This window comes from Emys orbicularis, chromosome 7 (assembly GCF_028017835.1).
Source record: "Emys orbicularis isolate rEmyOrb1 chromosome 7, rEmyOrb1.hap1, whole genome shotgun sequence".
Taxonomy (NCBI): Eukaryota; Metazoa; Chordata; order Testudines; family Emydidae; genus Emys; species Emys orbicularis.
Window position 1 is genome coordinate 35,623,570 of NC_088689.1, and position 26,696 is coordinate 35,650,265.

The 26,696-nt window shown below is 40.4% G+C and overlaps 1 protein-coding gene across 2 annotated transcripts in view; it reads left to right on the plus strand.

Annotated features, from left to right (window-relative positions):
- RNLS (renalase, FAD dependent amine oxidase) overlaps nucleotides 1-26,696 on the plus strand; it is a 145,197-nt gene that overhangs the window by 85,346 nt on the left and 33,155 nt on the right. For both annotated transcript variants that reach the window (XM_065407940.1, XM_065407941.1), the window contains exon 5: nucleotides 20,324-20,497. In XM_065407940.1, the coding sequence (XP_065264012.1) occupies nucleotides 20,324-20,497 (174 nt within the window). The remainder of the gene's footprint in view (nucleotides 1-20,323; nucleotides 20,498-26,696) is intronic.

Sequence of the window (26,696 nt, forward strand, 5' to 3'; positions counted from 1 at the left end):
AGACCCAAGGGATAAAGAAATGCAGCTCTCCCAGGAGATAGTGACAGTGGCTAAGGACAGTGTCACAGTGGCCAGGGAAAGCATAGTTGTGGCCAAGGACAGCATCACCATTCAAAGGGGAGTATGGAAAAAGATAGAGAGATGCAGAGGCAATTCATTGATGCTATCCTGAGCCAGAATGCCCTCTTGCTAAACATGTTCCTGTTATGCCAGCAGACTCTGCATTCCCATAATTTGGGACCTAGCCATGTCCTTCAGCTCCTGCACAACACTAGCTATTGGGACCAGCAGCAACTCATAACTTATGCATCCCCGCAGCACTGCTCCCAGTGGTTCCTATTCATCTCTCAGATCCAGGCTGAGATGCAAGAACATTTGCATCTGGGAGTCTTAGCTCTTTTGAGCCTTGCAACACCCAAGAACCCACGCAGGCAAGAAGATCCAGAGGAAAGATGGATACTTGCCTTTAATTTAATGCACCTGCCCCATCCTAAATTGTTCTATTTGAAATATCTTACTGTTGCATTTTGAGTTTTGTTTGCTCTGTTGCAAAAATTAAAAGGTTTGTGTTGGTTACTTAAGAAGATTGGTTAGCTATATGCATTTCCAGATACAAAGATATTATTTTCCAGTAGTTTCATTTAAAACTTTATCATTGTTTTTTACTGTCCTTACATAATAAAACCATTTACAATAAATGTGATGATGACTCATAATAGATGTATCACAAACTCCTGTGGACAAAGCTGAAATAATTGATAGAGTTTTACAAAAAGCACATAAGGAATGTTAAACTTCAACCACCCACAGACACTAGACAATGCTTGCAATGACTGCATCCCAAGACACACTCCAAAAGCTAACATGTTCAGGCAGGAGACTCAAAATATGAACAATAAACACCCCGACAGCATTCCCCTGGGTGTTTGTGTTTTCTATAGGATGCCTTGTTGGCTGGTTGAAACTCCGAGCAAGTCTCTGCACTTCAGCCTCTCATCCATCAGTAAGGCTTTCCTGCTTGTTCTCACAAATGTTGTGTAAAGCACAGCACAGAGCTATAATGGTTGGGACTTTTTTTCTGCTATTTCAGAAGCAGAGCTATCTGAACCATTGTTGTCCAAGATCATTCATGCCTGTACAGCCTAGGAGGCCATAGTTTTATAAGTAATTTCATATATCGGTGCTTTACCCCATTTGATGAACTATTTAAGTGGATCTGCTATCCCAGGGACTGTGCTAGGAACAGAATCCAGTGAGTCCTGAATTTAGTCGCATGGCTGGCTGAATGGAAAATACTGAGAAACATAAGAAACTCTAAAGAGGTGATAAATAAGTTCTTTGTACCTTTGTGGTATTTATATTGTCATCCATACCCCTTATTTTCTTCTCTTCTGTCTATATCCTGTGAGTCCTATAAAAAGACATTTTCTGTGATCGATCCATCCATCCCCTCCTGATTTGCATATGTTCTCTCTACAGTAGTTATTTGTTTAATCTGACATTTTTATAGTGCTAGTTACAGCTCAATCTGAAGGTTATAATTCCATGGTGTCACAGGGTAGCACTGGCCCTTTAAGAGGGAAGAAGCCAGTGAACCTGTGACTCATCAGCAGCTTCCTAATTGGGCCATATAAATGACATACTTGGTGAGTTGGAGTCAGTCAAAAAAAGGGAAGCGAGAGCTCCCTGGGTTAGTCAGGAAAAGGGCAGATGACAGCTGCCTGGGAATGAGATATTGGCAGGTCAGAAGTGCCAGAGGCAAGAAGACTAGAGGAGGTCCCTGAAGGAAGCTGTAGGTGGTTCCTCGGTGAAGACTGAAGGCAAGAGCAGCTAGAGGGGTTTGCTGGCTGATCACTGCAAGCCAGAGAGTCAGGGCCAGAGGGCTGAAGGCCAAAGAGCACCAAAGGGAGTTGCCTGCTGCCTTCAAAGCCAGAGAGCTAAGGGCCAGAGAGGGCTGAAAGCAGGGGAGCAGTGGAGGGACTTGCCCTCTGACATCTCCATGCTGGATAACTAGATCCAGAGGGCTGAGAGCCAGGGAGAGTGAGGAATGCTCCTCTGATGAAGATGAACTCCCAGCAGAGAAGCTGTGGTGGCGGGGGTAGGGAGGGTGCCTGCTGGCAGGAATGGGATTGCACTCCAGCTGGAAGAGCTGGGGTGGTTGTCTTGGTAAAAGGACAGGTGCGGGCTGAAGAAAAGCCCATGTGTGGCGGCAGGCCCTGGAGCATGGTATGTGCTATGTCAACAGATTAGAGCATGTGGGACTTTAAGGACTAGATACACTGGTGGTAAGAAATAGACTATGTTTGGGTACTTTTGTTATGGCTTGTTTTAATTATGTTTTTGTAATAAACTGTCCCCAAGGGGGGAGGGGTATTACTGAGTCAAGAGAAAGCCTGGATGGAGTTACTGGGGACCAGAAGAAAGGGAAACTGAGGCAGGTGCACCTGTTCTGCCACAGGATGGAATTCTAGGCAAGGTTCCCCATGATACGGGCATATGTTACTAGCACTGTAGTATGACGTGCAATATACCAAGTTGTTGTTAACAATAAAAAAAAGCTTTGGAAGATCTTATTCTGAAGAGAGAACCTATGGGCAGGCCTCCAAGTGGCCCATCTTCTACACTGTACCTTCAGGTGCCTCGATCACAACAACCAGTGAGGATTTGCAACTCATAAGTCAGGATTATCAGTAATATCTTATCAGAGACAAAAAAGTGCCCGATAAGCCAACATTTTTCTATTTATAGCTTTGAAAGGCTCTCAGGGCCATTTCTACTGGCGTCACGTCATGCCTGAAAAAACCTCATTTTGTTGTTCAGCTTGAGTCACGCTACAGTAGATGTAAAAGTAATTTGCTAAGCATTTTATAATTAAGATTATATAAGTAATGTGCTTTCACATTTTAGCATGAACGGTGAAAAGACTCAGACCTAGAGCTGTCCACTCTGAGATAGGAAATAAAAGTGGCCCAAGTTGATACAAAAAGTGCATAGTATGAATTGGGAGTAATTAATATGTCCATGGAGGGAAAAGGTGACATTATTATTATTAATCAACATTTCCAAACCTAAATGCCTACAGTTAGGCTCTTAAGTCCACATTTAGGCACCAAGGGCTGGTCTACACTGTGGGGGAGAGGGGGATCGATCCAAGATACGCAACTTCAGCTACGCGAATAGCGTAGCTGAAGTCGAAGTATCTTGGATCGAATTACCTGGGGTCCAGACGGCGCGGGATCGACGGCTGCGGCTCCCCCGTCAACTGCGCTACCGCCGCTCGCTCTGGTGGAGTTCCGGAGTCGACGGTGAGCGCGTTCGGGGATCGATATATCGCATCTTAACGAGACACGATATATCGATCCCAGATAAATTGATTGCTACCCGCCAATACGGCGGGTAGTGAAGACGTACCCCAAGAGAAGTGGTCTGGCTTTCAAAGGTGCTGAGCACTTGCAGCTCCCATTTATTTCAATGGGAACTAAGGTTATAAATTATAAACAAGTGAAAACAGGGTTTTATGATGGAAAGTGTAAGGCAACCTTAACTACAGGTGTCATTACAAGCTGTGCCTACAGTAAGATAATAACCGTACAAAGTAATCAGAGTTATGAAAAGCAAGTCTTGTATGTTCCCTGTCATTTACAAAATTATATATGAAGTATCCTCAGCTGGCCTTTTACCTAGCATTGATTAGTTAGCCAGTTTCTTGGGGCTCTGTGTATTTCCCTACCCTCCATGGATGGCCTGAGAGCTACTGAAAACCCCTTTAGATCTGAGGAATCAGCGGGATTGGTGAGTCCTACTCCTGTCTGCTCTGCAAGGAAACAAGCCTCCCACAACCCAGAAAATCTAATGGAAACTACCATGTTAAATCACCCCTCCATGTTTTTTTCCTCCCCTGTGTAGATGATGATGCAACCGGAAGGAAATGTTTGCAGTGGCCCTTGCAAAGTGGATCATATAGCCTGCTTCTTCAGATTTATAAACTTCAGATTCCATTGATCCAATGGGCCTGCTTCTCTGTGAACTCCCATTTTAAACTAAGATTTACTTAATTTTGAACGATAGTGATTTCCAAAAAGAGCATAAACCTGCAGATGTGCTAAACTACAGGAAAATTCTCATTCAGAGTATGGTACTTTACAGTGTACCTAACACACACAAAATATAGTGTACCTAAAATGGTGTAGAAGGCTCTGGCACAGATCCTCAGCTCTTAACAATTATAGCTCCATTGACTAATGGAACTATGGACAGTTGACATGACCCAAGGATCTCCTCCTTTGTGCAGGGGTCAGCAACGTGTCCATAGTAAAAATTTTGAGGTCTGTGGTAATTTTTCAAAAAACGTTGAACAACTGAATGACATAACCCCCCCAATGTTCGTCACTAAATACGGTAATTTTGTCAAGTGTCCGTCGCGCAACATGGTGGTGCCGACTCCAGCTCTGTCTCAGAGCCCTTTGCACTGGACTGAATTTCACCCATAAAGCAGTAATCCACAGTGAGTGTGCCAGTCATAGCGTGGTTCTATTCCTTCTGGGTTTTCAGCACCTATAGAACACAATATGACTCTCAAACACTATGACCAAGCTGGTTTAGATTCATTTAAAATATACAGATACCAATTAACCTTACTAAATAGTACAATGTTAATTCAAATATCATCCGGCCATATTTTTATTAAGATTTAACAAAAGGGAGTTAAGTCTTTAAATAAAACCCTGCCTTTAAATATGAAATCTAATACCTAAAGTCCTTGTTTCAGTTCCTCAATAACATGCCAAGAATTAAAATAATTTCCACTGAACAGCATTAGGCTACATGCTGATTTATGCAGCATATATTAAAGCCAAATATTGTGAAGTATATTCAGTTTTTATTAAAGAAAAAAATTGTTATTAGACATTTTAACATTATAGAATGGATTAAAGGATTTAGGATATACACAAGGGAAGGGTACAATTTTGTGAATGAGCAGACTTTTTATGAAAATCTTTAAAAAAGAAACTCTTAAAGGCTTTTTTTAATGAGACATAAACCAAATTTGAAATCAGGGTATAACATTATATTGCATGGCTGCTAAAAAACACTTTCAAGTTAGCCAAGGACACGATTGTTCTCACCTAAATGAGTACCAGATTTCTGTATCTAATATAAGTGTAGACAATAGCCCTACAAAGATTAAATATTGGCTATATACCCAGACTGAAGAGACTGGAATGGTGTCTCTCAACTTTGCATCACACAGAATGCAACTCTAAAATACTGTTTTGAAATTTTGTAGGTGTTTGTGAAATTCAAACCAAAACAAATCTCCAAATATGTTATTTCTTTAAAAAGACAGAAAAGCTGAAGACATATTCATCTCATTATTGGAGAAAGTAAGTGCTATATATTTCCCTGTATGGTGTGACAGGGAGCAGCAATTCTTTGTTAGCTTTACAATTGGGGTGGGGCAGAGAATGGGAGAAAAAGGCAGTATGCTTCCCCACTCTCATAGCTCCCAGCTGCCTCTCTGTAACAACAACAACAAAAAATGTGAGCAGAGCTCCAGCTGAATTTGGGGCTGGGGGAGGACCTGGCCTAGAGAGTGGAGTCTCAGGGGCACATGCTCCAACAGAAACCCATTGTCACTTAGTGGGAAACAGCTGCTTACGTTTCTATTAGCAGGGTCAACATTAACTTGCTCTATAGCTTCATCCTCCATCGGATGGGACAGAATTGTATAAAAGCCACCAGAAGGGCTACTAGCAGCATAGGAACTGAGCTAACTATATTGCCAGTGTTGGGAAACGGTATGGGGAGCACTTTCTGTGTAAGGCAAAGATCCATTAGATTCAGGCCATAGTTCCCCATGGATTTCCAGCCTATGGGATTGACAGACCATCTTCCGATCTCTTCCACACTATCACCTGCCCTTCCTCCAGGAGGAGGCAGTATGGCATATTTTCAGTCTGCAGAGTTTTCAGAGTAAGGTTTCCCTTTCTGCCAAACAGAAACAAAACAGTTTTAAAAGTGTAGCAGTTTCATCTCCTTTACAGTAAAGATTGATTATAGCAGATCATGTTATGTTGTAGCCAGGTAATGTACATTCTTTTATGAAAAAGTACTGGAGTGTCTTATAATAACAGAGTGAACGTGTATTAAATTTGTCAATAGGATGCATGGAATGTGTATACAAACCTAGTACCTTTCAAAACCCACTAGGAACATCATAAAACTCATTGTATTGGCATTCTTTTAAATATCTTTTCCCCCTATTTGAGTATATAACTTAATAAATACGCCTTTTTCAAATTTTTCACGTATCGCAATCTTTAGGTAATAAAGTTTATAGCAAACCATTCTGGGCTGCAGTGATTTAGAAATTGCACTCACTAATAGTAAATTGTCATCCTGTATCTAAATGTTATGTTGCAGTCTTAAATATATTACCCAAATGGAAACTCTGCATATTAAAAATATGCCTATATTAGGGCATATAATATTTTAAATGGCCATTACTTTGGAAACGTTAATGCAGCTACATTTAACTACAGTGCTGCCTTTCAAACCCTGAAGACATTTGATAAGGAAATATAACTAGCAAATGATGTCTTTCTCATAACCTTTGCTACCACCTACGCAAGTAGAGAAACAGTAAAACAGTCTGCAGCTTGAAATGGTCAGTGCAGTGGCAGGAGGCCAGCATCATTTCGCAGCGTCAGCTTAAAAAACTTTAATGATTAACAAATGGGTTGTTGCCTGAAGAGTCTGTCCTTTATGACCACCAAACTGGTGGCCTCTTAAAAACTAGCTTTTAATTGTTCTGTAGAGAAACATAAAATGCCTGTAAAAACTCACAAAGGAAGAAATTGTTGTCATCCAAGCTGACTTCATTGTATGGATGTCGCAATAATGTGCCATTTTGAATAACTGATGTCCCAAATAAAGGTACAGTAGCATTTGGTGAGGAAATGTAAGACTATATATGGCATGTCCAAGTACTAAGCAGAGCTGCATATACCACTGGTTCTGTTTTGTTCAAATCTGTTAACATGATCCTCATGCTAAAAATACCTATGTTACCGTTTAACCACAGAGTTTCCTTTTGAAATTAAAATAGCAATCAGCAGCAGCTTAAAAATATTGCCGCTAGGCCAGGCAATTTGTGTCTAATTGACTAGTTTAGATTCATTGCCACTGTACAGTTAAGTCAGACACTGCAAATAAAATCTTCTTAAACCAATCTGTTGAAGAAAAACAAAAAATCTGCATGTTTTGTTGGCTGAATAAGCATCAGGAAAGTATACAGCTTCAGAAATAAAACGTTACATATGAGTTCTCATTCGTTCAAACCTGTGCTCCTTAATGGGATGTCCCAGTGTTTGGGAACTCTAATTGGCACCAAGGCACATCAATTACTTTTTACATTCCTGATTAGCCCATCCAAGTGCAGGACATGCAACATCACATTAAAATCAGTTAAAAACTGGACACATTTTCCTAAACCCAGGTCTATAACAGCATTTCCCAAATGCCCCTCAGGGGTTAGTTGTGAAGGACTAGCTGGGGGAGGGCAGCACAGAACAGTGGCAGTGCAAGTTTCCTCCCGCTGCCCTGCTAACGTGGTGGGATCAAAGATGAGCATGATTGGTTTCATTTTCCTGAAGGAGGAGCCGAGGAGTCAAAAAATTAGGAAACGCTGCTCTGTTATTTGACAAAAGGACATCAGATTGTTCTCTGGCTCGGGGTGGCCCATGCTGTCCCATTTCCTCCTTCAGAATAAATTAATCTCCAAACAGCTTTGCTCAGTTTCCAACTGAGCCTTCTAAGAGATAACAGTTTCAGTTTCTTTTCTGAATAGTTTGAGGTAGGAATTAATACAGACATACTAAAGAAGCCACATTAGAAATCACGGGCAAATCCTCAGCTGCATCAGAATTCTGCTGATTGCAGCTTGGGGGATCACTGGGGCTGTCAGGGATTGGCTCATCCCAGATATAAATTAGAGCAGCCCTCGGGATGCTCTAACTTCATCTACTTGTAACAGCCTCTGGGGCTGCTATGCTGACCAGCGACCACCAGAGCACACTCTGGCCATGTCTCCAACATACTTATGCAACATCAGCAAGGAAGGGTGGCTTAGAACTGGCATAGTACCATCTAGGCTTTCACCCCATGCTAGGAGAATCCGCTGCTGTTCCATTGGGGTAGTTTTGGCACTGCCAAAGCAGCACCAAGGGTCCCAAGCAAGGCCAGTATCTAACAGCACTCCCATCAGAATTAAATCAGATAGTCATTGAGTGCAAAGCATCCAGTAGAAACAGATACAAATTGAGAAGAGTGATATTTTCATAACAAAACCCCCTAGATATAAAAAAAAAATAACCCAGTATCCTAACACTATATCACTACTCAAAATTGTCATTTTGAACTATAACTTAGACTCAACGTGTCTGTCAGTCTCAATGCCTTCCATCCCAGCCCTGGCTCTGCCCCCCAGAAACCTTGCATACGAGGGCTCACTCCTGGTTTCTGCCCTGGTCCCAGTGAGTCTAACACCAGCCTTGCAGGTTACATAGCTCCATAGCTTACTGGATATAAAGGAACTATTTCAGTGGGTGCAGAACAAGTTACACAGCACAGGGGAAATTGTTGTAAGCGTAAACAATAAATATCAGAGATGGATAACTTTTTAATTTGACCATCAGCTTCAAAACAACAAAGCCCACAGAGCAATGATACCAAACTTCCTTCAAGTTCAACCACCGTAAGGGCTGAAGAACACCAAGAAGGTGATGTGAGTAAGGAACAAAGCCCTTATTAACCTGTCAAAATTTTGGAAATATGAAGACAGCTATTTGAATTTTGGCCTTATTTGTTCTGGAAGTGGAGATATACCTCAAATGCAGTGTGTAATTTGTGCACAAGTACTGTCCAATGAACGTTTGAAACCCTCCAAATTACAGAGACATTCAATTACAAGCATGAAATCTATAAGGATAAGCACCATTTATTTTTTTGAGTGAAAGGCCAAGGAACTGCTTGGTACTAAAGCAGTAATGAAATCCACAACTACTGCCGATAAAAAGTTTTTGAGTTCATCCTACATAGTGGCACAGAAAATTGCTAAAACAAAAAAATTGCATACCATTGCTGAGACTTTATAATGGCGTGTGCTATTGAAATAACAAAGGAAGTGTTTGGAGAGGAGAAGGCCAAGGTACTGACAAAAATACTGATATCAAATGACACTGTCACACGACGGATCACTTCTATGTCAGAAGACATAGTTTCAGAGTGTATTGATCGACTGCATGACAATGATTTTGCTATACAACTAGATGAATCCACAGACATTTTGAAAATGTCCCATTTACTTGCCTAAGTTTGGTATTTGTGGAATAAGGAAATAAAGGAAGAGTTTTTGTTTTTCAGAGAGCTCAAGACAACAACAAAGTCATGACATTTTCAAACTGTTAGATCATTTTAGGATTTCAGAAGAAATCAGCTGGACTAATTGCATCGGGGTCTGCACTGCTGGAGCTGCAGCAATGACTGGAAAGCATTCTGGTGTGCAAAAAATAAAAGCTGTTGCACCTCGCACTATTTGGACGCACTGCTTTTTACACCAAGAGGCGCTTGCTGCAAAAGATATTGAACCAGGTCTTTACAGTATTCTGAACACAGCGGTAACATTTGTTAATTTTATTAAATCCAGAGCAACAAACTCCAGGTGTTTTGCTGCACCTTGTGAGGAAGTTGGTGCAGAGCACCATTTCTTGTTCATGCATACAAAGGTGAGATGGCTATCTCGAGGCAGAATGCTTGCCCATACATTTCATCTCAAGGAAGAGTTACGTACTTTCTTAGCTGATAAGAAACCTGAACTTGCCGAAGTGCTGAAAGATGATGACAAAACTCACAGACATATTCAGGTAAATGAATAAGGTGAATAAAACTGTGCAAAGTGGGAACACTAATTTTATTGCCCAGCATGAAAGAATTGTGGCATTCAAAAGAAAACTACAGCTCTGGAAAGTTCTGTGGGGGCACTACTGATATATTTGAGCTCTTACATTCTTTCATTCAGGAATGAAACATTGACTTAATTAAACCTCAGCTAGCAGCGCATCTGTGTGGTCTGCTTAACAAATTTAATAGTTATTTTCCCAAACTCTCAACAGAACAAGCTGCTACACACATGTGGACTACAAACCCCTTTAGTGAGAAAATTGAAGCTAAATGTCCACCCAATTTCCCATCAAAACTGTTAGAAGAGCTCATTGACATTCATCAGACAGATCCCTCGGAATCAGGTTCAGCTGGAGACATTTGGGTGTGAGTGTTCAAATGAATACATCACTGCTTCTTCTGCAGCACTGAAAGTTTTGATCCCCTTTAGTACCACCTACTTATGCGAAGCCGGATTTTCAGCCATGACATCACTGAAAACAAAGTGCTGAACCAGGATGAACACTGACCATGACATGCACATGTGCTTGTCAAACGTACCCCCATATCTTGACAGAATTGTTGATCAGCACCAGCAACAAGTTTCACACTGAGTAAAAAAAAAAATCAGGTTTTTTATATTTGTATCTATATTGTCCTTTTTTTATATATTTTGTGTGTGTGTGTTTAACTGTATAACTATCCATTTAATACAACTTTTAATCTACTGGATATGCAGAAAAACTGTCTTAAATGAGCTATCTTGATTATCACTACAAAAGTTTTTTTCTCCTGCTGACAACAGTTCATCTTAATTAATTAGCCTCTTAGAGTTGGTTGGGCAACTCCCACCTTTTCATGTTCTCTGTATGTATATATATATCTCCTCACTATATGTTCCATTCTATGCGTCCGATGAAGTGGGCTGTAGCCCATGAAAGCTTATGCTCAAATAAATTTGTTAGTCTCTAAGGTGCCACAAGTACTCCTGTTCCTTTTGCGGATACAGACTAACACGGCTGCTACTCTGAAACCAGAAAAACAGTTGTGGCACAAGTGGGCCATGGAGTTTTTATAGCATTTTGTGGGGGAGGAGGTCTCAGAAAGAAAAAAGGTTGAGAACCCCTGATCTAGTCTAATCCTCTGCCAAGATGCAGGGATTTGTTGTGTCTAAACCAGGGGTTGGCAACCTTCAGCACTCGGCCCATCAGGGCAATCCGCTGGCGGGCCACGAGACATTTTGTTTACGTTAACCGTCCGCAGGCACGGCCCACTGCTTCTCCTTTTCCCCCCTTTTAAAGCTGAGCACTACATTAGCCCTCTTCAGTCTTCTGGAAACTCTGAGATTTCTTCAGCTAATTCCATCAGTGCCCTCAGGTGAATAGTATCCAGTCCCGCTGATTTGAGTTCATTCAAATTGGTCAGAAGATCTCTGACATGTTCTTTACTTATCCCAATCTGCATCCCTTCCCCTTTATTTCTGTGGTAACTTTGCTAGTCGTCTGGTCACGCGTTATTTTTTGTGAGAAGACTGAAGCAAAGTAAGCATTGAGCAGCTCTGCTTTCCTATCATCTTCCGTTACCAGTTCACCTTCTCCATTGAGCAGTGGACCCACATCATCCTTGATTTTTCTTGTTTTTCTGATGTATTTGAAGAACCCCTTCTTGTCTCTAATGTGCCTTGCCGGCTGTGACTCATCTTAAAACAGTGCTGCAATTTATTTGTTCTTTTAGTAGGTAAATAGTAAATGGCTTTTAGATTCTAAATTATCATGGTTTATAGAAAAGATTTTCAAGATTATACAGTAACTCCTCATTTACCGTCCTCCTGCTTAACGTTTCGAAGTTACGTCGGTGCTCCATTAGGGAACATACTCGTTTAAAGTTGTGCAATGCTCCCTTATAATGTCATTTGGCTGACTTTACAAGGGAGCATTGCACAAGTTCCTCTTCTCTGCCTCCTCCCCCTCCCTTCCTCCCTCCCTCCCAGCACTTCCCCCGCCACCAAACAGCTGTTTGGCGGCGCTTAGGACTTTCTGGGAGGGAGGGAGCGAGCGAGGAAGCTGCCCCCCCCCCCGCCACCCGGGCCGCAGGGGCTTTAGGGGCTGCAGGGCCCTGGGCTAAGGGGGGCCCGGGGCCCTAGCCTGCAGCTCTAAAGCCCCTTTCGGAATGCGGCCCTGTGAGCACAGGCCGGAGGACTCAGGAGGAGCAGGGGCAGCCGTGCAGCCAGCGGCCGGAGAGAAGCGGCGCTTTCCCCTTCAAAGCCAGCCGGAGAGAAGCCACCTCCCCACCACAGTACAGTACAGTACTGTACAGTATATAATGCCTTTTGTCTGCCCCCAAAAAATTTCCTTGGAACCTAACCCCCCGCATTTACATTAAATCTTATGGAAAAATTGGATTCGTTTAACGTCGTTTCACTTAAAGTTGCATTTTTCAGGAACATAACTACAACGTTAAGTGAGGAGTTACTGTACAGCAATTGTCACTGTAATTATAACACAAACTATAATATTTACATATCTGATATATTTCCACAGAGCTATTATCCAGTGTATTCTGATATTTTCAATTCCATTAAAGTCAGCGCTAGAGATATTATGCCCAACAACTTGGAAAACATCTGACTCTCACACATGATAGTCAAACAAAACTGTAATACTTTCCCACTCACCCCTGGAAAGGGACAAATTTTCAAATGACCTCAGATCAACATCTACACACAAATTTGCCCATATATTTTTCTATACATGCAAAGAACTGCATTTGCACACACAGACTGGGTAGATTGTGTGCAGATTTGCTATGCAGACAGGAATTCACACAATTTTTACAAGCGCAAAATTAGGGGCCACAAAACTTTCCACAAAAAGTACTATTTTATCTCAGCACCTTTTTTCCTTGCTTTCTAAACATGGTCTTCTCTTACTTCCCCTAGCCCTGACCAATACTTGTAGATTTACAAAATGGTGTATAAGGAGGCTCATATTACACTGTGGCAGAAATTTATGATAGTAGGACGGTCTGTATGGGGGTCTTGTGTCTTTTACCCATCCTGTCATTTTGGAGATTTCTAGTCTAGCCTTTGCACCATTCCACTCCTTTCTTCTAACTGCCTAGTACACCATTAGCATTTTTTTTATTTCACTGTTACTTAGCTGAATATTCTTATGCAACACTGTAGTATCCACAACAGACGTGCTGTCTGCTCAATCCTTTCTGGAAAGTGAAGTTGTTCTCAGCAATGTTCTTAGTCCCAATCAGACTGAAGAACAGCTAAGATCCCTTGAACCTCTTGTGTTCAAGTAATATTTCTGTTGCTGGCCCCTCAGACAGGCAGAGTGTATCCCTTCTCTGTGTCTCTTTTAAAAATGTGCTACAGAACAGTATAGCAGATGGGCTCCACATACAATTTCAGAGGGAACTCTTTACTTCTCCACACACTCAAAATTGCAAATCCTAAGCCATCCTGCCACAGCCCCTGAACTCTGTGCCGGGCTGACGGCTGAGCTGCACAGCTTCCTGGCTCCTGCTTATGGGCAGCTGAGGTTCCAGGTAATCTCTATAGCCTGTGGCTGGGATTCTGGCCTCCTGTCTCTTTGGACAGAAGCTAAACTTCCAGACTGACTCTTGGCCTCCCTTTTTGCTTCCCTGATTTCTAAGATGGCAACTGGGCTCACTCCTGAGATCCTCGACTGACAGCTGGACACTTGGCTTTCCTGCTTTCTTTTGGCCCTGGTGGGATCCCTAGATTCTTGTCCCCCACCCCCAACGCCACAGAGGGAATGAGATGAACGTTACAGCATTGGAACAGCAAATAAAAAGCCCATGTATTTATTGAATGTTATAAATAAGTAATAAACCAGTCCTCTGTCAGGGTCTGATGAAGAAACAAATGGAGTGCACATACTTCCTTGCTTAGATGTAATTTAATTAGTAGAGTATATTGATTATAATGGCATCCACTAGTGTTGCTGTAGTTAAGGTCTTGTAGTATTTTCCATTGCAAATCTTGATTTCCAGGACTTAATAAAAGTTGCTTTTAAAAAAATCTCTAGAAGCTGAATCTTGTACCCTGTACAAGGTCATGGTCTGAAAGCAAGGGTGTGTTTTTTTTTTCAAAATGTTATTAAAATCATCTTAACCATTTTGTTAGAATGTGAAAATTATTAGTTATGTTATGGTTCAGAAACAACATTAAAACAACAATCCGGTTCTGATTTAAACCAATATAAGTAAGGAAATTCAAAGCTTACCCTGTCCTTAGTTCAATCTGTTGTCCTCAATATAAAAGAACATACTCTATGAGACATAAAAACAGACACTCTTATGAGATCCTTGCAATAGCTATGTTAAATTGGATAAGTTAAATACAGAGTAAAAGCCCTAACTCTGAATGTACTTTTTCTGTGTATTTCGCACCATACCATTATCTTAACATATGGTACGTAGGTTTGTCTTTGGGTGTTTCAAGACAACTATGTATCACTTAACGTGACTGCACTTGCGTACTTTATTGTAAGCTATGAAAAGCTTTGTAAAGTAACTTTGCTGCAATATAGATTCCTGCCTGTTATACAAAGTTGGTTTTACAAGGAAGGTATCTAATTTGTGAATTTTTTTCTTTGCTTGCCACAAGCCCTTATATGGAAGGTTTATAGTTTAGCACCTCTGATGGCAATTTAAGAATTTAGATTTAAAAATTAGAGTGAGGATAACAGAGATACAAATAATGAATGGCACAAAGAAGGTGAATTGGACTCATTTACCCTTTATCATAATACAAGAAAAAGAAGACATTCAATTAAACTGAAAGGCAACAAATTTAAAAATGATAAAAGGAAATATTTTTCAACAATGCACAGTTAGAACACATTGCCACCACATCAGTAGGATTCAAAATAGGATTGAACATTTATATGGATATTGAGGACATCCACAGTTGTGTTAGATAGGATTAAAACAATTGGGAAGAACCTATACCCTTATGCTTCAGGACATCTGCCAACCTCTCACATCCAGGGCTAAGGAAGAAACTTCCCTTATGAGAGTATCACAGTTATCAGGCTAACTACACCACTGATCCTGGGTGTGGAGGGGATACAAAGAATAGTCATGGGAAAACCAGCAATTAATAAATTAACAAATTCTGTGTGTTAAGACTCCCAGCCTTAGGGTGTCTTCACAGTAGTTCCAGCCTCAGACTTCCACCTGCATTTCTGAATAGCTAATGCATTCTAGCCACTTTCCTCCTTCCTAGTTCCCCACTCACAGTTTGTTGTTCTGGGCCAGAGATATCCCAGGATTCTGGCAGGTCAGTGCTGCCTGGACTGCTCTGGGCTGATGCCTCACCCAGCTAAAGTGATTTCAGCTTCAGTTGCTGGCTAGGGAGGTCCACACCAGAGTCCATTGGATAGGCTGCTGATATTTCTGCAGTTTCAGCTCATGTATCATCTTAAAGCCATCTCAACTCTGTGCCTTTCACTATTTTGTAGCTGTTCCAACTCAGTTCTTTAGAGAGTGCTCAGAGGTATCCAGAACCCTTCACAAAATTCTTCCTGTCAGAGAAAAACTCCCAGCAGAAAATCAGAGACACTTACCACTTCAAAAGTTATCTTTCCTCCCTTGGTATCCTGCTGTTAAGTGAATTCTCTCCTTAGACTGACCTCACACTTAGTAAGGCAACTCCCATCCTTTCATGTATTTATACCTGCTCCTGTATTTTCCACTTCATGCATCTGATGAAGTGGGTTCTAGCCCACGAAAGCTTATGCCCAAATAAATTTGTTAATCTCTAAGGTGCCATAAGGACTCCTCGTTGTTTTTCCCTTCCTAGTCACTGTTTACAGGGGTTCAGGGTCCCATAATCAACTGTGCCTGATTGTAGTGTCGGTCATGGTGGTCACAGGCACAGTTAGTGTCAGTCAGGGTTTTTTTTTCATTTCCCAACAGAGTCAATAGCATTTTATTGCCCTCAGGCTCAAAACTTAACCAGAATACCCCAAACTGTTGCTTAACCAAAATGCAAATGAGGCCCAGCCCATTCAGTCATTTCCCCTGGTCACCAGCAGATGCCAGCAGAGAGCTCACATCTGGAGTTCTCAAGCAGCTGTGAGCCGAAGTCCTGTTTCACCAACAGGCGTCAGTAGTAACCATTGTACAGTCTAGGGCGTCAGGCCACAGGGCTCATAACATTATTATTCATAGGGTTTTTTTTATATTACTGCCTAGGGACCAGCCAAGAATGGAGCCCTGTTGTGTTAAGCTCAGTACAAAGAGAGAGAATGGCTTCACATGCAGTTGGGAGCGGGATGAGATTCCCAGCTCTTGTAGACATACTCACGCTAGCTTCATTGAGCTAACATACTAAAAATAGTAGCATAGCCAGGGTAGCACAGGCAATGGTGGCATAAGTTAGCTATGCTGAGTCCAAGCCCGTGGCTATGTACTCAGTACAGCTAGCCCATGCCGCTGCTCGCCGTTGCTTGGATCCACTGCAATTTTTCATGCGCTAATTCAGTGAGAGCTATCATACGTATGTCAATGCGAGCTGGGAATAACACTCCTGATTGCAAGTGTAGACTACTCCCAGAGTGGTAGACAATCCCTGCCCTGAGGAGTGATAGAATACACAAGCAGAGTGAACAATGTGATGGTAGCAAATGTCATGTTAGTTCCGTGAGCTTGTTTTTGTTAGGAGAGGATTAGCTAAATGGAAAGATAAAGGAAGGGAGAGCAACGAGAGGGCCAAAGCAGGTGAGAAGTGGAAGGGGAGGAAGGAGGAATAAGAAGGGAAGCTGTGAAATGTGTCTGAGGTGAATAGATTGGAAGGGAGTGGGAGGAAGAGGGTTGGAGCTAACATCGAATCTACACTGGTCAGAAAATGTCCAGTAAAAAAAATGTAGAAAATACTCTGAGGACATCAGCAGCATCTGTTGGTCCCTGTACAAGCTGATTCTGCAGCTGCTCCTGCCAGCTTTGGTCTCTGACTGGCTCCTCCTCACTGTTTCTTTCCCCAAGGCCACAGGGTGGTATTGGGAGGGTAGACACTGCCTGGATCCCAGCTCTGGGTCCTGAGGGTGCTTGAGTAGGGGTATCTCTTTCATTGTAAAGACTAACAACAATGGTAATGCTGGACAAGTGCAATCTCTTTTTGCTCTGGAGTGAGCATTTAGCAGAAGCTGCTCTATCTTTGTTCCAACCAGGTGCTGCATGAACAGCTACTAGAAATTGTTCTGGTAACAATGGTTTCTGAAAACATTGATACTTATTGCAAGCAGGTTTGTACAAGCTGCTTACCCTACAGACACCACACAAATTGCAGTGGTTTTAAGCATAGTGGTTTGTTGGGATAACTCCCAGCTGTCTCTTTAGAGAAAAGATGATATCTTATATTGATGTCTGCTTTGCCTACCTTTATCTTTTGAGCCTAGAAAGAAAAGGTACTTGACACAACTATCTTAAAAATTCCCAGACTTACTACTACTATATTATTTATTAATTATTATTATTATTATTTGTATAATGGTAGCACCACAAGGTTCCAGTCAGTATCCAAGGTCCCAGTGGGTTTGGTGCTATACAAACATATAAAGTTCTAAAAGATAGCCCTTGCCCCAAAGAGTTATAACCTAATTACAGAGTGGACAGGCAAGAGGGAGAAAAAGATGAGGGTAACAGTAATGGAAACACATGGTAACATGGACTGGTAGTGTGCATAATTTGCAGGTTTCGGGTTTATTTAGTAAGAATTGTACACATTGGGAATTGTTGCACATAGATGGGAGAAGTGATCAACCAAGCTGAGCAAGTTTAGAATGTGCATCAGCTTCTGAAATTCTGTCCTGACATTATTGGATTTCAGCTCCTGACAGACATTGCCTGATTCAAGAGTTCCTGAATGAAATCACCAGATTCACAAATCCTGATTTATAATCCTGGATCCTACAGTTGTTTCCTCATCCCAATAAAGTGTCAGTTCATAGAGAGAGAATATGTGATGGTCTGGTGTGTTATAAATTTTTTATTGCTAGGAATTTGGGACAGCACCATTACTCACAAGTGGCAGGGCCAGCCACATCATCATTTTTCCATTTGATGTATGTTAATTACTACAGGAGGAAGATTGCTTTGGTAGGAGTATGACACTAACAAGAACAGAATAAAATCAATCTATTCCCTCTTGCTGAAATGTCACTAATTATCCAGTTGCTATGCTGCTGCTTAGGTATGTGTTATACTATAAGAACTGTTTTCAGAGAAGCAGCCGTGTTAGTCTGTATCCGCAAAAATAACAGGAGTACTTGTGGCACCTTAGAGACTAACAAATTTATTAGAGCATAAGCTTTCGTGGGCTACAACCCACTTCTATGCATCCGAAGAAGTGGGTTGTAGCCCACGAAAGCTTATGCTCTAATAAATTTGTTAGTCTCTAAGGTGCCACAAGTACTCCTGTTACTATAAGAACTATACTTGGATACAAGTATTCAGTATGCCTAATAATTCCTTAATAAAAATTGCTAATCATTTTGCTTTTGATGTAATTCAGTATAAAGCTAGGTGTTTTGAGAGTTGGTCTTTTGTCTCTCCTAGACTTGTTTCTTGTCTCTTTTATGATATTGAGTCTGTAAAACATGATAATGGAAGGAGAAACTTCACATATGACAGGAGACTTCTGATATCCTATAATTGTACTTCATCTTTATTATCTACTAACTTCAGGTCTCAAAGACCTTGTTGACCATGTACTTTAGTGGTACAAAAATCTGTACCCTGCCTTTGTCGCAGAAAATAGTGTAACTGTTGCTGTTTGCTCAGATGAAACAGTAATTTTTGAAGTTTGTTATCTGCTGCTACAAAAATTTTCTCCATTTTATAAAGATTACAAAATTATGAAAATCAATCAAAATTAATAAAGATGAAAAAAGAGAAGAGTTGGTAACAGGAAAATTTGATTTAGAATTGGTCTAAAAGCTTCTAAATAAGCTTAAAATACACGCAGCTAAAAGAATTACATTTTATTTTCAATTCCTTCAGATATTTTTCTTGGTGGTAGCTTAAATCTTGACTTTTGCACAAAGTACACTTACTGCTAAATAGTAAAAAACTATTTCAGTTGTTTCACTTTATTCTCCCTTGCTCATCAAGTTGTTTATCATTTGTATGCTTGAATAGAGCTCAAGATTATAATAAAGAGTTAAAATAGGACAAGGACAGAAGACACTGATCTAGATGGATTAAGAGCAATTCCTTTGTTTTAGGGTTTGCAGTGCTTCCTATTGCTCACCATGAATTGTGGTACTTGAGTGTGCTTTGGTGTCCCTAGCCTCTGTTTATCAGAGGGTGGAGATGGATGGCAGGAGAGAGATCACTTGATCATTACCTGTTAGGTTCACTCCCTCTGGGACACCTGGCATTGGCCACTGTCGGTAGATACTGGGCTCGATGGACCTTTGGTCTGACCCAGTACAGCCGTTCTTATGTTCTTATGCCCTTGGAAGAGATAAAACATTGGCAGCCATGAGCACCAAGCACTGACAAAAATGCTTCCCACTGTTCCCCTGAAACATAATCTTCCTCAGCCAGTGAAGATCAGTGCTTCATGCTGGGTGCTGGACCCAGTGTTCTTGCTGGCCCATGACCTGGCAATAGCCATTCTTCCCAGTTTATTTCACCTTATGGGTCATAAATAACAAAGCACCATGCTCAGTTGCTCTATCAGTGGTTCAGTGCACTTTTCATCTACCCCCTTTAAGACTGAGCCCTAAAGCCTAATTCAGTAAAGCACGTAAGCACATGCTTAATTTTAAGTGTATGCTTTAAATCCCATTGAAGTCAGTAATAATTAACACTGATATCAGTAGGATGTAAGCCAATCCCTACAATTAATCGTAAACTTAATTGCTTTGTTGAAATGGGATAGACTGCAGAATCAGGACCTAAATCACTATTTTTTTCAAAGTTTCAAGGGTTGCTAGATAAAGAGTTTGTTAATATGCACAACCATTTTGTTTAGGCAATCACATAACCAATAGTGTATTGGCTACTTTAATTTTCTCACATGAGCAGTCCCACTGAGTACACCAGGACTAAGGGCTCCACAATCAGGCTCCTCTCATAAAAGCTTTAAATCAGTGTCTGCTACTGGATAAATAGGATATAAACCACTAACAAAAAGTGAGTGTATCTAGGATGCACTTAATACCGTACCTCTAAAATGTTTGGATAAATCACGCAGAAAGTAATAAGAAGCTTTTAATATTAAATGATAAACAGACTTTGAGCATCCCAGTCCTGTTTTAGGAAAAAAATAATCAGCTTAGCTATCATATTCACAAGTTTAGTGCTCTGAGAGAAAAGTGATTGTCTAATTTTTTTTCCACAGTAATTAAGGAAAGTCAAAAGCAGCAACTGGAATCTGTGAGCTACTCCTCTCGTTACGCTCTGGGACTCTTTTATGAAGCTGGCACATGGATTGATGTCCCCTGGGCTGCACAGTACATCACCAATAATCCCTGCATACGCTTCATCTCCATCGATAATAAGAAGCGCAATATAGGTCAGTGCTCCTATTATTTCCCTTAAACACAGTAACAATAGAGGGTGTAGATCATGAAAAATGCTGTTTAATTGAGTGTTGCTATTCTGAACAGAACAAGTATTTAACTCCAAGCCACAGGGGATAAAATTTAATGTCACATTTGGCCTGTAATAAAAATGCACTATGAAACCAGGGAAGTTTTCAGAAAATTATCACCCAGCACATGGTTTGTATTACTGAGTTTATGAAAACAGTGTCAGAGGATTTAAAACATCAAAATGTTACTATTCCAAGAAATAGTCTTCATTCTATTATTTAAACATTAATTCATAGATTCATAGATTCTAGGACTGGAAGGGACCTCGAGAGGTCATCGAGTCCAGTCCCCTGCCCGCATGGCAGGACCATGCCAGTTTATCTACCATCATCTATTATTTTACAACTCTTGATCTTTCCATTGAGAATGCTTGGAACTGTTAATGAATTATATAATCAAGCCTGATCAGTCTAATTCAGTGTTAACTAGTTTATTTTTTCATCATGGAAAATCTTTGATATTACAGTATGTACAGTATTACTTCACCAGACTACTTTGCAGAGTGCTGCTTAAGAGCTTAGCAAGCATTCTGTGAGGCTTACACTTCTCATCTCTTTGTTGAAGATGGTCATAAAAACAGATATTATACTGTACTTATTAACCATCGTTAGCAAGAATCCCATGGGAAAACTACAACTCTTGGATCATGTTAAAAGTAACTATGGGCAACTTTCTAATGTGAATTTTTTGTGAACCATTAATCTTTTTGGGGGGGGGGGGGGGGAAGGGGAGTGCTGGGTTTGGTTTTTGTTTTGTTTTTTTATTGGTGGGGAGGGCAGAATGTGAATCCTATATTGCTGAAATTCTTGGAAAATAAAAATTGGCATAAATTTGTTATCACTAAATTGTAGTGAAGTGAGGTTCTAACTACCTTGGTTAAATCTCTTGCACTTATATTTGGTGGCGTTTCTTAGAACATCCCAACTACACAACTATTTCAAAAATCTAACTGGGACATCCATAGTCTAGTGGATTAAGCATGGGGCTAGGAATAAGGAGATCTGAATTTCTCTTACCAGCTCTGCCACTGGCTCACTGTGACCTTGACAAGTCAGTTAACTTCTGTTACTTCATCTGTGAAATGGGAATAATAATCTATCCATTTTTGCAAAACACATGGAGATTTGTGCTAAAATGTGCTGTGAACTACTGAACAACATGAGCGAATAAGGATTTTCAGAATCAGGCTCTATATAAATACAAGGTAGTATTAATTAACTGAACTGAAGCATGGTTTTATATGCAAGCGATGAACCTAGAAATATTTCTTTTTAATCTATCTTGTTCAGTCTGGACTGATTGAGTTTAAATTCATACTTTGTATATGCACTGATCAGCATCTATCTATGAAAGTACTCAGGTGTGCCCATCACTAGAGTTTCCCAAACATCAGCAAAATTATATAAAGCAATCATATTGGAAAGACTGAATTCATTTTTACTTGTATTATGCCAAATACATGGAATTTTAAAACTATTATTATATTAGTTACCATCTTTAGGAAGTAAGGCAAGCCATTATTTAACATTATTATTGTGGGAAAGCTGTGGCAATGAGATGATCTCATATTTCCCTCAGGCAGCAAGAAAACCTGAGGTTGTTCTACTTACTGGTGTAAGGGTACAGCTATGGGCCAGCTGCCTGGAAAGGCTTGCCTCCTGCTTATATAGTTTTCACCCTGTTTTCTAACTCCAGCATCCCCAAATAATACAGCTGTCAAGTAGGTCTCAGAGAGAGAGGCCATTCCTGAGATATCCCAGGGGCAGCTCATGTGAGGTCATTAAAGATCACCATCTGGACCTTGACCTGAATCCAGTAATGAACAAGGAGCCAGTGTAACATAACAAGTTACAAAGTGATATGCTTAAGTCTTGCTGTGCTGCTGTTACATGCTCAAACTTCCTGCTTTTCTCTTCCATCCTCACATTTACAGTAGCTAATTGTGGTAGTCAGGCTTGGAGATGAGAAACTTCTGTATTGATGTGGCCAGGTCCCCACTTGGCCACTGGGGATGATCACAGGCATTTCTTGTTACTGTTGCATCACCTTGATGATCAGAGGGTGCATTTCCCCAAACTGAGGGTGATGATGTAGTTTGGGCCATCGTTTCTAAGTATTTCACTTTTTTGACCAAAATCACCTGGCGTCTTTTTCAGGTTTTGTTTTAGCCAGTGACTCGTACTGCCCCAGGCATACTGACTGATGGTGCTGTTTATTGATGGCACAATTAACGAGCTGTGTAGCAAGTGTTTTGGACACTTATGTTACTAAAGATTATGAAAATGTATATATTCAAGATGACACACACTTCCCACCTAGTAGTGTAGGCTCCAAAATATCATGATGATAAATTCTCTAGGAAAGTGCAATTTCTCAAGAGGAATGAACTGCCTAGCAGTTGCAGGGTTTGAACAAGTTGAGGACCAGCAATTGCAGATGAACTGCCTCCCACAAGGCCTCGTTACAACATATAAACAGCCAGCCAGCCCTCTCTTTTGTACTCTGTTCCTTGTTAACTTGAATTTTAGACATTTCAACTTTGTTCCAAGAAAACTAGTAGTGGGGTGGGAGAATAATGCATGTTAGCAAGGAAAGATAAATATTTCTGATGGTGGGAGCTCGTGCATAGCATGGGAGGTTTGAAAGACATGCCCTTGCTATGTTTATTAAGGATATTTTAATAAATAAAAATATAAACATCTGAATAGCGCACATAAACTGTCAAGGAGAGATTCTCGTTTCTTTATACACAACTCCTAATGTTACGGGAACATGTATAATTATACACACACACACACACGTAGCATTCAATGTGTAGCTTACTTATATTAGCGGTATAGTAACTGAAACACTGTTTTACAAAGTTTTCTTTGATTTGTTTTAGTATATATATAAATAGTTTACACTTTCATTTTTCTCTTATTGCACCCTTGATAGGTGTACATTGTGTTTAAGAAAGAAATAGTTGCTTATGCACACACACACACAGAAGGTGGCAAATATTAAGATACAAACAAAACATAGTGGGGGGAACAGTGCCCCACTACTTTTATGTACGATAATGTATACATAATAAGGTAAGCAAAGAATTTATATTATCTGGGTTTTACACTGCTGATGAAAACTTATTGGCAAACAACATAGAACTGCAGCCTTGAAGAGCACTACAGCCTTCTGTTATGGAAAGCTCAGTTATTTTTCAAAGTAATAGATGTTTCTAAAATAGATATATGCATATACTGTCTGCACAAAGACAAGATTATTTATAGCTGTTAAATTCTATTGCTCTTTACAGAAGTACCAACTTTTTTTGTTGTTTACACAAGACTTGGTAATTATCACTTTGGCTCATTAAGCAAATGACAGAAGATAAGGAACAAGAAATAAATAGCACTTTATAGTGGTGGTTTGACTTTTTACTGGTGAGATTTACAAATAAAAGTGAACAATTTACTGTTACTAAAATCATGATAGGATGCAGTTTGTTATCAAAGTTGTCTGAGATTGGCAGATGAGAGGTAAGCCAAGAAATAATACAGGAATAGTAATTTTGTTCATTTTAAGGAATATGATGTTCATTTACCGCATTACTGTGCTTTCACATAGGCATTGCTTACCACTCTCTATTGATCAGGTAAACAAATATTTTATGTTGTATTTACTGTACAGAAGTTGCAAGCCATTAAAGTGTATCATTGCTAGGAGACCCACTAGCTGTATAAAATAATGTACAGTATCCTTATAACTGCACCTTGATATCCTGAGAGGTGCTGCTCAAGAGTCCCCACTCTGAGTTACATTATAAGACTTGATCCTGCAAAGGGATCTGCATAGCTAACCCTTGACTTCACTGTGTGCTGGGGATCTTCACAGGGGACAAGTGGGGAAGGAATTCTCCACTGGAGCAGCTCTGAAGCTGCTATAGTGGCCCAGAGGTTGTAATAAACTCAATGGCTAGTGTATTCCCTCTCTGCAAAGGAGAGCTGCTCTTGCTTTGGTTCCCCAAATCCCTATTCCTAAAGGGTAGGGGGATCTGCTAACAAAGAGGAGGGAGCAGAGTCGGTCCCATCACACTTATAGTATGTCATTGAGAGAGAAATTCCAACCATTGCCCTCAAGGAAAACATTCCCTATGAATCTACTACACACAGCCACTATAGACCAAACTTGATCTCACAGCCATGCAACTTTGTTGGCATCAGTTGGTTGTGCAAGTGCATAGGTGAGGGCAGAACTTGGCTGTGTAAATAGAGACTAACTGATACAGTTTGAATACTCTGATTCAGGAGCAAAATGAAAGGCTCTGGATTTCTGTGATGGTAAATTATTCTGTGCAGTTTTCAGTGTTGGCCTAGAGGAACCCTGTGGCCTAGTAATAGCAAGTCTGCTCTGATGGAGGATACATCAACACAAGCTGACTCCAACTCCTACTCTGGTGGGTCAGAAGATGGCAAGCACAACCCACAATGGGCTGAGTCAGACAGGGAGTGGGTAGGCCATGGCATCCAGGTGGTGCACTGATTCTGTGGTTTCCATGGGCAGCCTCCACCATAAAGGCCCTAGGGACTCAGAGGTCGCAAACTAAATCCTGTGGCGCCTGCAGGGCTGTACCAAGCCCTGCATTTGTAAAATCTGTACGGGGTTTTAAAATGCAACTGTTATATATCCTCACTCTCATCTGAGGATTCTAGCTCCTGAACAACCACAGTATCAGTTACTTCAGCTGTCTCACCTTCCTGATTTATATTATAAAACAGAAAAATCAATAGTAAAGATTATTCATTGATTGCGCCATTCCCAGTATCTACATGGAGTATGCTCAGGCAGTAACCTCAATGGAGTCACACCTATATACACCAGCTGAGGAGCTGACCCACTGTTTTTTAATGAGGCTTGCATCTGCAGATGTAGTGTTCTTGAACATTGCATCATGAAAAGATCCTACTTCTATTGTATATTAACTTCTCTGCATAGTATGTATGCATATTAAAGAGTTAGACACTAGGCTGTTTTAAAAAATCCCATCAATATTTATAAGGGACAGTGGGAATTCTTCAGCAAAATTATTCCAAAAATCATATTTGTAAGACTGCAGAATCTTGACATTCTATAGGAATAAACACAGATGACATACAAAAAGGTAGCAAGTTCCCTTCTCTTATTTATTCTCTTATTTTTTCTCTTATCCTTGGCTATGCCATTATATAATTTAAAAGCAAGAGAAGACACATTTTCATGTTTTCAGGCTCAGCATAATTCTTAAGTATCCTTTTTACATTGTAAAGGGAAGACTCCTTTATCCCTCAGTACTGATGGAGCAGTTTTAGGAATAGGCAACAGCTAAAGCTTTGTCTCATGGAAGAGTCTACAGCTTATTACATGTGGATTTCCTTGATAATCTCATGCCTAGTCTCCTGCTTATTATGAAACCAATCAGAAACTATCCATGAGAATAAAGAAATACTAGATCAAAAATCTAATACTGCTCATACTCCCCTTACATGAGTTCTTCTAAGACATAGTACATACATTACAGTGATACCATGCAGAATAAAAGAACCTCTGCAAACCATGGGAATGTTTAAGAGACATTCAAGATCAGTCTGTTCTTTTACCAACCAATAAAATAGATTCCATTAACACTGACATTTTGGAGGAAATTCTATGTATTTTTTCTGTTTCTTTCTAGGGTCTAGAATTTTATTAGTTATTTTTAGTTCAGATGTCATTTTATTAAATCTAGATCCTGACCTCTCTTCTAGTCTGAGGAATTGGACTGTTCTTCCCTTCCTGCAAATAGTGAGGCAGCTCAGCCTTATCCACAAGGTTTCAGGAACAAGTGAGGCCATTCCCCTTTAGCCCCAGATTCTCTGCTGCTATTGGTGCAGAGCGGCATTTATGCTCTCGTTTGTCAGTTGCCTGCCTAGTTTTAATAGCTTATTTTGCCTAACAGAAAGCAAAATCCCGCCCCCAACTCTTCACAATCAAATTGGATTTTTTTGGATAATGTAAGAAAGTCCCCCATGCCTCACATTAACTGCAATCCAAATCTACACACCAGGAAACAATATCTTTCCTTTTTAAATCTCTCTCTTCTAATTCCAGGTTTTGTGATACTGA